This window comes from Megachile rotundata, chromosome 1 (assembly GCF_050947335.1).
Source record: "Megachile rotundata isolate GNS110a chromosome 1, iyMegRotu1, whole genome shotgun sequence".
Taxonomy (NCBI): Eukaryota; Metazoa; Arthropoda; class Insecta; order Hymenoptera; family Megachilidae; genus Megachile; species Megachile rotundata.
Window position 1 is genome coordinate 15,663,350 of NC_134983.1, and position 12,303 is coordinate 15,675,652.

General features: G+C 38.3%; 1 protein-coding gene across 8 annotated transcripts in view; it reads right to left on the reverse strand.

The window, feature by feature from the left end:
- Positions 1-12,303, reverse strand: part of LOC100876384 (uncharacterized) — a 365,375-nt gene that overhangs the window by 26,525 nt on the left and 326,547 nt on the right. For all 8 annotated transcript variants that reach the window (XR_001097441.2, XM_076535030.1, XM_012297792.2 and 5 more), the window contains one exon: positions 9,935-10,068. Coding sequence is in view for 7 of the 8 variants with exons in the window: in XM_076535030.1 (XP_076391145.1) it covers positions 9,935-10,068 (134 nt within the window). In the remaining variant the exon portion in view is untranslated. The remainder of the gene's footprint in view (positions 1-9,934; positions 10,069-12,303) is intronic.

The window sequence follows — 12,303 nt, forward strand, 5'->3', positions numbered from 1 at the left end:
GTTAATTCGACGTTAATGGCCGTCGCGCGCACGGACCGGTCATAATTTCGCGGCAATTTTCGATCGTTACCATCGGAATTGCCATTTCGAAATTGCAATTGAATAATTTTCACCTATCGTTTCCGTTTTGCCACGAATTTCATCCCCCGCTCGACGAATTTCGCCGTGTCGGAAATAATTTGGTTTCCTTCTACGCCGACAGGAATTCCACGCTGTAATTCTCTGGATTTTCACCTGCCATTAACCAACGAAATACCGCTCCGTCATTTTCCAGGTGTAATATCGCGCTGTTTTAAGACCAACGTCGGTAGCCATTTGCAATTCAAATGCACACGACAAAAGTATCGATGATTTCAGGTTAGGAGAAAGCTAGAGTTTACTACACGATTGCGACGACTTTTCATGTTCTTGCGGTTAAAGGTTGGAGAAATACGTAGTTTTAGGAGATTGGTGTTTCAACATGAAATTGGTTTTTGATGTTTTAATTTAGATTTTTTTTGGAGATGTATGCAAGTGAAATTTTTGTATTTGCACATTTCCTGAGTCAAATACCAAATTTACAAATTTACAAATTCCCATAAAAATCATCAAACTTGCACAAAATTTAATATCTTCCGCTTCGAAACATAAAGTCTGAAATTTTTACCCATCAGAAATTTGACTTCACCTAAATATTTTCTAACTTGCGAGCATCAAAAAATTTAATCTCGGCTCACATATTCTCCGCAAGTGAAAAACTTGACCGTAAACCACACACGCAAGAAACGAGCAAATAAATGAAAAGACATGTGCGAAAATCCGAAGACGTCAAAGTTAACGCGAAGAATACAAAGTAGCACAGGGAACAAAAGTAGAAACACTGAAAGAACGAACTCCGTAGAATCACAAAACAGTAAAAACAATAAAAGCGAGTGCAAGATAGAGGCAACTGTAGGAAGAAAGCAAAGAAAGTTGAATGGGTTAAGGCAAAAAGGTAGAACGGATAAAAGAAGAAAAAGAGAGAATAAAGAAGGACAGAGAAACGCGTTGAAAAGAGAGTTTGTTCACAGCAGGGGTGTATTAAACGGACACAGCTGTTGCAAGCTGCGTTATTTCGCGGATAAGCTGACGCCATTTACCAGACGATCGAAAGTCGAAAGTTTGCCGCACAATTACGCGTGCTGAACGTGCATTAATGCGCGAAAATGAAGATCGAAATGTTGCACGGAGCCTCCCCTGTTGTCGACAGCGCGCGATGACATTTCGTGCAGCTTGTTCATAAATTGCGATCGCACAGATGGTTTGTATTTCGCTGAGAAATTGTTGAAAATTTACTTTTATTGATTTGCGAGTTTCTGTTCGTTTGCATACTTTTAAAATTTCAGTATTGAAGTTTCAGACTTTCAAACCTGTCAAGTCTCGAAATTTTGAAAATTGTAAGACTCAAAGACCACAAACTTCCACAGTTCCAAATAAAAATATTTTTGAATGAAAGTCCCAAAATTCGAAACTTCTGAAACTTCAAACTCCACAAGTCACAAACCTCTGTCATAAAATTTCTAAGCTTCAAAAGTCTCCTGATATATAACGCTAAATCTGGAATATAAGAGACTAGACCTAACGTGGACAAGGAAGAGAAAAAAGTAAACGAGTGTGGTCGCCGGAATTTTTCCACCTGTTCAGCTAATTCGAAAATCTCTGGTTGGCAAGGTGTTAAGTAGCTCTCCGTACAGTGGCAGAAAAAGCTGTCTGGAGAGGCACGATTTACGCGAGTCTGGTTTCTCCTTAAACCCTTCAAACAAACGAGACCTGTTTTCCTCTCTCGCGTGAAATTCAATCTCGCTTCATCCCCTGATAAATAGCCCGAAGAAAAAGATAAAGCTTGGTCGTTTATGCGAGAGAACCGAAAGCCGTGGAGAATGTCCCGGGCAAAACAAGCAAACACGCGATCCTCCTTGGATCCTTTTCAAGCCTGAGAAATCCTAATCATACGCTACCCTCGTCACGAATCGTTGCGTCGTTGGTCAAAAGGAAAAAGACTTTCGAACGGGTTGAAGGATCAATCCGACGCCGCCTGATCGTGTGTTCACGTGTACGAACACAACACACGGCACACAATGTGTTCCAGGAAGGAGGGGACCCCGAGGTGGCTCACGCACCACGTAACACGCAACCAGAATGCGTGTACACCGAGCGGACATTTTGTTTTAGAGAATATAACGCGACATGATGCATTACAACCGGCCGGATATACCGGCTGACGGTTTGCTGTCCTGAATGAATAATCGCGTCGGTTAACCCTGCTTACTATTGTTCCCTCTGTTTCTATCGTCTTCTTTACCAGATTTCTTTGGGACACTTCTTCTATTTTCCACATGGATATAATCTCTGTTGAGAATCTCGGCTGGATATGAAATATGGCGGCAAGGATCGTATTTTCTACCGAATACTGGAATAAGAAGTAGGATGTTCACAGCGGTTGTGGAATATCAATTTTTGTATCAACTTTCAAATGTAGATTTTCTACTCTTGTGAGATGACGGAACTTGTGACTGACTGTTTTAGAGTTTTTCAAACATGAAAATGAATGTTTAATACAGTTGGATTAAGAAGTAGGGGTGTTCACAGCAGATGTGGAATATCAATTTTTGTATCAACTTTCGAATGCGGATTTTGTACTGCTGTGAGATGACAGAACTTGTGATTGACTATTAGCGATTTTTTCAAACATGAAAATGAATATTTAACTCTGACCTACAACATCGTGGTCATCTCATACTACGTCCATCTCACATTACAGTTCATATGTGATACACCAGTCTCATATTTTCACCACAACTGAATTTTATGTCCAATTCTCATTATAATTTCCAATATCATAGTGAAAACGCAATATCACATCACGTTCACAAGTATTATTTTATAAAAATCGAATTAATGGAAAAAGTGTGAAATGGAAATTGGTCGAGCAACGATCCAAAGGCCAACGAATTAGCGAAACACTTAACAAACATAAAAGCATTCAGTGAGAAACTCTGAAGCAATGATAGCCGGCAGACGAAGACGTCTAATAGAACGACATCTCGTTAAAATGCCGTTTGAAACTTGGAGAACAGCTAGACGAACTTGAAATTGCTTGGGAATTGCACGGACTAAGTTCCCTCGGGGTATTCTGAACTTTATTCGTAACGAGTCTATGGATCTTCATAGACGTTCTATCGATTAATTGTTTCGTTTAATAGTAATTTTTTGAAGAAACATGATAAAAGAACATATGACAACTTGATACCTTTGTGGATATTATTTGGTGATTTTGAAGATTATGTGGATTTGAAGGGACTTGGTGCATTGTTGTTTAGTTTGCTCAAATTAGGATGTTAGTTCTTGTATACAGGATGCAATAATAAGATGAGTACAAACTTTACTAACTTATTCAGTTTGAAAAGTAAGATGATCATAAATTAAGTTGACACTAAGTCATTTTGTTTAGTCATTTTAAATTTACAAAAGTTCAAAATGATTATTATAGATATCAACACCAGCTAACATTCTTATATTTGTTATTAAAATTTTGAATATGTATAAGCTCATTTTTTTATAACATTTTATACATACATTTTTTTATAACATTTTATACATACATTTTATGCATACATTTTATACATACATTTTATACATACATTTTATACATACATTTTATGCATACATTTTATGCATACATTTTATACAAACTAAATAGCTAAATTCCACGGTACCACATTTCTATCATCTCCTGAAATATTCTACCATTCTGCAACGAAGTTTAATTTGAACTTTGTGTACCGATAAATATTAATACGAAGCTCAGATACATTCTCAGATAAACAACTTTATTCATGCATACATGAAATCGTATCCATAGAATTTGATCTGCGTTTTACCGTTTATGGTATTGTTTCACCCTCTTCAACGTGGTTTTTATTTTTGCATCGTATCGTAAATCCAAGGCAGAGATTCGTGGAAATTACAGCATGAAAGATGTATTACGATCAGTCGTGACTGGTATTCGGTGAAAAGTCGATAACAGCCCTACAAGATCGCTATATCTGCTGTGCTACCGACGGAAATGACAGTCTACAGACGGCAGTAACGGCGCCACCCTTTGGAAACCAAGCATCCCTTTGGCTGTTCCCGTTCCGATTCACCTGAACGTGCCAATGGAATATCGTATCCGATAAATCTACGTCGCTTTATCGCTCTATTACACGAACTTACTACCTACCATATAGTTGCACTGTTACAAAGAAGCATTTGTACGCTTTGTTTCAAGGAGGTAAAAATTGAGGAAAATATTGAAGACTCAACGTTTAGATCTACACTCAAAGATCGTTGCGAAATTTTGTTAATTAGACTACCAATGGAAGTAACAATTTATGTAGCATCTCGAAAAATTTAGACAATTTTAGAAACTCCATTCCTTATCACTTAAATCATTTATATTTATGACACGCTTTTTACCTCTACAATAAATAAGTATATAAAATTATTAATTACAGCTCTCAGTTCTGTGAAATTATTAGAATCTAGATGTTAAAATCTTGATCATAGATATCTTGTAGAATTTGCATAAGCTTTTAACAAGGTTAGATTACTTCAGCATGTTACCGTTTTATTCGAAACAAGTAGAGACGTTTTATTTGCAAATGAAAAGATGTTGTCACGATTACGCGTGTCTGGGGGATGATTTGTAATTCGCTGGAGGCCACGCGCAGAGATGAACGACACATTTTGGAGTAACATAGTAGAGATGAAATTCCAACGATAAGAGAGTATTTCGGGTTTCTCCATCTTTTGGCTTGTAAGCGTCGTCTCTTGCGATGTCTATCCCCAGCTAGTGAAACGAATTTTTATCGCGAACCCCATTTGGCACTGGTATCGTATCTTCTGCAGCCAATAACCCTCCAAAACCGGAATAGTATGCATTATATCGTGGATGTTTGAATTTTATCAAGAAACTTCTTGGCGCCCTGCCGGACAATAACGTTACATCGATCGGATTATTTCGTAGCTGGTATTATGTACTGCTGGTACGTTCTGGGAATTATTTCTTATTATTTAATTTTTTTATTGGTTTACTGTTTTAGTATTTTAGTATTTTAGTATTTTGGTCTTTTAGTATTTTGGTATTTTAGTATTTTGGTATTTTAGTATTTTGGTATTTTAGTATTTTGGTATTTTAGTATTTTGGTATTTTAGTATTTTGGTATTTTAGTATTTTGGTATTTTAGTATTTTGGTATTTTAGTATTTTGGTATTTTAGTATTTTGGTATTTTAGTATTTTGGTATTTTAGTATTTTGGTATTTTAGTATTTTGGTATTTCAGTATTTTGGTATTTTAGTATTTTGGTATTTTAGTATTTTGGTATTTTAGTATTTTAGTATTTTAGTATTTTAGTATTTTACTATTTTACTATTTTACTATTTTACTATTTTACTATTTTACTATTTTACTATTTTACTATTTTACTATTTTACTATTTTACTATTTTACTATTTTACTATTTCACTATTTCACTATTTCACTATTTCACTATTTTACTATTTTACTATTTTACTATTTTATTATTTCCCTATTTTGCAGATTTACAATTTTGCAGATTTGTACCTTTGCATTTTACAGTTCTGCTATTTTGCTATTTTACAGTGTGTAGTTTTATTGTACTGCAGTTTTGCTATCTTACAGTTTGCAGTTTTGTTATGCTGCAGTCTTGCTATTTTACAATTCGTACTTTTACTATGCTGCAGTTTTGCTATTTTACAGTTTGTACATTTGTTATCCTGTAGTTTACCTATTTTGCTATATTCCTACATTACTATTCAGCCATTTTATTACCTTGCTATCTAGCTACTTCACTATCTCTCTTACCATATAAAATTAATTCAATTCAAAGAGCAAAAACACCGACCATCTTTCTCTCTGAAGATTTAAAGGATGCATTTCATATTCCTATCTTCTTGCACAATGTTCCCACCGGAAGTCCGCTCGAAGTACCTTCTCATTCGATACAGATTCAACTCACTCTATTCCTTTCTGAATTCACCGGTCTCGGAAGTTCATGAACAAAAAGTCCGAGACTCTGTATCTCGTTTTTGGTGTATCGAAGCTAGCCGAACAGACGTTGTTAGAACACGTTACAACCGGAGCGCCACGGGATCTCTCCCCATGGCGAGTCACGTCCAACGCATCTCGGAAACGGGACGGGGTCGATCCTGTAGGATAGAGCGAGGGTTGCTCGTGGCATTTTGCCACCAGACAGGAGACGCCAGCGCATTGTGCGTGAAAACGACAAAAGCACCGATGCGCTTCTCAACGGGCCCACTATGCTTCGCGGCACATGGACACGATTGCTGTTTCTGGATGTCCTTTGTGCCTTCTTAAGCTGCGAATCTTACACTCGTGATCGTTATGTTCATTTACACATCGTTGTACGATTCGATTATTCGAGTGATCGATTAAATGTTGGGGTTGGGAATTTGGAGAAGTGGGAATTGGGAAATTAGGGAGATGGGTAGTTAGGGAGATGGGAAATTAGGGAGATGGGAAATTAGGGAGATGGGAAATTAGGGAAATGGGAAATTAAGGAGATGGGAACTTAGAGAGATGGGAAATTAGGGAGATGGGAAATTAGGGAAATGGGAAATTAGAGAGATGGGAAATTAGAGAGATGGGAAATTAGGGAGATGGGAAATTAGGGAGATGGGAAGTTAGAGAGATGGGAAATTAGGGAGATGGGAAATTAAGGAGATGGGAACTTAGAGAGATGGGAAATTAGGGAGATGGGAAATTAGGGAGATGGGAAATTAGGGAGATGGGAAATTAGGGAGATGGAAAATTAGGAAAATGGGAAATTAGAGAATTGGGAAATTAGAGAAGCGCGAAATTAGAGAGTTGAGAAATTAGGAAAGCGAAAAATTAGAGAAGCGGGAAATTAGGGACTTGAGAAACTTTACAAAATAGAAAAATTAAAAATACTGAATATCCAACCTACAATCCCCCGACCACAAAAAATATCAAATTTACGAAATTGAAAATTACACGAAAAATTTAATGAAAATATACGAGTTGAACAGTCAGTTGCACTGTGTTTGCGTGGGCACAATTGAACGGGAGAATTAAATTTCAGCCGTTTACAGGATCCCCACAGCGGTGCTTCAACGTTGTATTTTACACCGCACTTAATACTCCATTTAACACTTGCCTCGTATAATTGAACATGACTAATGAACTGCGGATAATTAAGCAATTATTCGATCCTCTCGAATCGTTGCATTCGGTCGCGTCATTAATGGATTTCGAGCGAGGCTAAGCCGTTTCTTTCTTTTTAGACGCGTAACACCGTTATCGGACAGCAGGACAGAGGAAATTGATTTTTCTAATCTTCCGCGGCAAGTTTTCGAGTTATGAGACTATAAATTTTTGCTGAGTCGTTACATCCAGTTACAACCTGCGAGGCGTAAAATAAGGGGCGATAAAAATCATTAACGGACCGTTCGTTTTAATCAGCTTTTTTATTGGATTTGTCGGTGGAAAAAATTAATGGCGGAGAAAGACATTAAATTAAGTATAAACCTATTAGCAGGTGAACTAATTATTCTTTCGCTGAGTCGATATTAGTGTGTTATGAAAATCTTGTGTTTTCTTGAATTTTGTTGCAAGTGATCTAACATCATAAGAAAAGCTCGTTAAAGTTTCATAATGAGACACAGGTTATTCTCTTGGTAGAACAATTTCAACTACTTGTAATTTTTAACACAGCTTCACCGTTTCACCTATGGCAAATCTTTTAGCGAAACCTCTTATGATTTAACGCCACAATCCCACCTTCCGATATCCGTTGTAATATATCCGCCTGATGCCGTTTCCGACGCTGAGATTTGTCATCGAGAAAGGTTCAATATGAAAGAATTATTATCGACCTCTTACCTTCGCCCTACCTGCTATCTGTAACTGTCCTTGTGTTCTACCATACACGTGCACGGAATATATCTTTCCGTGACGCACATATATGCTGTTCACGACGCAGAGATTAATTAAAACCTTCAAAAAATTAATCCTGTGCTAACTAGCCGACATTTGACAAATCGCAGACTGCTAACATATACGTACACGTACATAGGCGTACACATGCATATATATGTACACATGTGCATATATACATACTTATTACACATGTGTACACATACATTCATATATACATATGCATATTCCTACACACGTACATACCTGTACACATACACACATACGTACATATGTGTACACATACATACCTGCACATATAGACACATACGTACATATGTGTACACATACATACACGTTATACATGTACATCATACATCACTTATTGTTAGATATACTTGTGTATGTATGATGTACATGTATGCATGATATTTTATTTATACATATATGTTGCATACGTACATGTATATAAATAACATATAATATTCATTAAATAATCTATGACCTTAATACGATATAATGTTAGTAACACACTATAACCTCAACCAGCTATTGCAATTTCAATACCTAATCTAACAAAACCTTACCTAACCTTAGTAAGATATAACCTCAACAAGATACAATCTTAATAAGACATCATATATACCTCATGTGTGTTTTGCAAAAAACCTAACCTAATTTTAATAAGACATCATATATGTGTGTTTTGCACGAAACCTAACCCAACCTTAACAAGATATAACCTCAACAAGATACTATAACCTTAATATCATATATACCCTATGTGAATCTTGCAAAAAACCTAACCTAACCTTAACAAAATATAATTATCTACACCTTATGTAATCCTTGCGCATAAAAGGTTAAATACGAAGAGCAAAGTGGATAAAATTTTCATGATTCACAATTCGCGCCAAGCAGCAGCTGGAAGGGGTTGTAATCTCGGCTAGCTCGATACAGCCTGATAATATATCCGCGGGGTGACCACCCTTTAGTCGCGTATACGTTATTGGAAGAATGCCAATATCGATGATTTACCATGAAATCCGCTAGTTATTGCGTGGGAAACGCGGTCTCATTATTTATACGTTATATCGCGCCGATACTTTTCCAGCGAGGTTGTACGGGAAAATAAAGTGCTGTCTGCGGCTCGATGAAATAAGCGATTTTCGCGAGCCCCGACACACAGGGACGAAGAGGGTGCAATAAGAGGGAAGGGGCAAGTAAAGGAAGGAGAAATCGATGTCGAACAAGCGTCTCGAATTATTGCCGGATGTTTGGCAAACGCATCGATTTACAGGCTTAGTTCCTCTTCGGTGTATCGGTGAAAACGTGAGTACCGGACTCAGTAGACATAGATTTCTTCTGATTATTATTGAACCCTTAATTTTTAAATGGGGAATTTCTCAATTTTTAAAGTGGAAATTTGAAAATTTTGAGAATTGGAAATTTCTACATTTTAAGTCTAGAATTTTATAAATTCATAAATTCTAACACCTCTAAATTTCTAAACTACCAAATTCCTAAATATCAAAATACCTAAATTTTCCACGAACATCGAATGCCAGCAGCGTGATAAAAATCAGCGAAGATTGATCGAAATCAAACGTACCACCGAGCAAAAATATTTGCTCTCGTACTGCACTCCATCTCGACCACTCCCGTTTTTGTGCTCTACACGTTCGTATTTTTTTCGATATCACCGATTCAGGTGCTTTTACAGCGCCCAAGCTCACGTCGTATTTTAATTAAACCGAAAACGAATTGCGTAAACATTCTGATCGGGACAGAGAAATTAAAAAAATAATTGATACGTCAGCAAAATCTGAACTAAATTGTGGTGTAATTCTTTCTTGATTATATCACACGAAACTGCGAACGATTTCGAATTCATTTAAAAATAATTTCGAGAAAAATGATTGCGTTGTATGAATGATGGATACAATGAATTTTCTTACCTGGCCAGTTCTCTTTGAAGATGATGAACCCTGGAGCGTGCTCTTTCAGCTTCTGCCGTAACCTCGCGTACACGAGCTTCGGCCTCCATTCGTTGTCGTCGCTCACGTTCCACATCTCGCTGCGTGGCCTCTCTCTGTAACAATCAAAATTTTCTTATTAACCAAAACGTCGAAAGTAATTCACAAAATTCTGTCAATTATTACCACGCATCAAATTACCACGCGTTGAATCAGTACGCGTGGAATTACCACGCATCAAAGCACCACGCGTCAAATCACCACGCGTGGCATTACCATGTATCAAATCACCACGCGTCGAATCACCACGCGTGGAATTACCACGCGTCGGATTACCACGCGTCGAATCACCACGCGTGGAATTACCACGCGTCGGATTACCACGCGTGGAATCACCACGCGTGGAATTACCACGCGTCGGATTACCACGCGTCGAAACACTACGCGTGGAATTACCACGCATCAAATCACCACGCGTCGAATCACCACGCGTGGAATTACCACGCATGGAATCGCCACGCGTCGAATTACCACGCGTCGGATTACCACGCATCGAATCACCACGCGTGGAATTACCACGCGTCGGATTACCACGCGTCGAATCACCACGCGTGGAATTACCACGCATCAAATCACCACGCATCGAATTACTATGTATCGAATTTCCACGCGTCGAATCACCACGCATCGAATCACTACGCGTGGAATTACCACGCATCAAATCACCACGCGTCGAATCACCACGCGTCGAATTACCACGCATCGAATCGCCACGCGTCGAATTACCACGCGTCGAATCACCACGGGTCGAATTAGCACGCGTAACCCAAACCAGTCGCGAGATATAACCCAAGCCTAAAAAGCCATAAGAATACGAAGAAATTTGCAATTTCACAGTATTGCAATGAAAGACCAAGAGCAATTTAGAGCAGTCGATCTTTTCCGACGAACATTTTTCGTAGAAACGATCGACAGGAAACGGGACCGCTTGTTTTCCAAGCTTCCATGGTGTACGATTTATTATCGGCGGCTATAGGCGCAATGGGAGGCACATCGAGTTAAATCGTGTGAAATACTGCTTTCGGCACATTGGCCGAGCGCAATTATTGATAGGGCAGAGCAGCCGTTGCCGGAGAGGAGAACGACTCTAGCCGCGTTCAGAATCGAAAGGGTGCAATCAATGTACCGTGCAACGCTTCGATTTAAATTCATGAATAATTCCTCCCACCGGTACCCTTCAAGATCGACGAGCTCCTCTCTTCCGGCTTTTTTCTGCCCTTCCCTGACGCGAATCATTCCGCTCGATCGGTTCTGCCTTGCATCTTGGTTTAATCAACAAAATGTCCGATATCCACGATGTCCTGACTCTCGTTTCATTTTCGATAGAGTAGATTCCTAGGGTATAGTCGATAGTACTCCTGAGAAAGTTCTACTTTAGACTTAGTTGTAAATATTGGTAATTTGACGCCTCGAGATTTGAGAATTTATGAATTTAAAAATTTGAAGAATTCAGAAATAAGTATCGAGTATTTGAGAATTGGAATATGTATCCAATTAAAGATTCTGAAATATGATGGTTGACAAGTTTTAATATTTAAAATGTGAAAATTTGGAAAACTTGAAGTGATTGCGAAATAAAAATGACAAAGATAATGAAATACAATTTGTCGGTGCAAGCCTGAACAAAACGTCCCCAATTTCCAAATTCCCATATAATTCAAACTTGATTCCGTCGACGTCCATCAAATCCTGTAACGAACAGGCACTGCGAATCCGTTTATGTTTCACCGTAAACGATTTGCGTTCGATTTGCATTGTTCGTGGAAATTGTAGCCCGAAGCATCGAAATAAAATCGAAATCTGCGACAAATCCCGAGCGGATAAAACGTAGCCGGAAGCTAGAAACGTAGGAAGGAGCTCTGTGATCGGTACAGATCAACGTTATCCTAACCGGGAGCGAATCGTAAATAGGACGAGTTTTCCTGGCTGAATCCTGGTCGATGTTTTATTTGCTCGTTAAGCTTCTTTTCTTTACGATTCATTTCGCGTCCGTCGGACGTAACCCGCGGCAATAAATCCGCTCGGTCGTGCTCCTCTGAGCTTGAAAAGCGTCAACGTCTTCTGAATAAAATTTCAGCCGAGGGTGGAGCAAACGAGTTGCCGTGAAATCGTTAGATGCTACTTTATTAACGTTGTTTTTATCGATGCTATTTCATCGACAACTTTAGCATGTTATACTGTATGTTTTTATATCTTTTACATATACAGGGTGACTCACAACTGGGTCACGGAAATGGGTCGTGGGAGACGTGATTCTGAACGAGGTGATTCAATGCTTGGTAATTCGACGC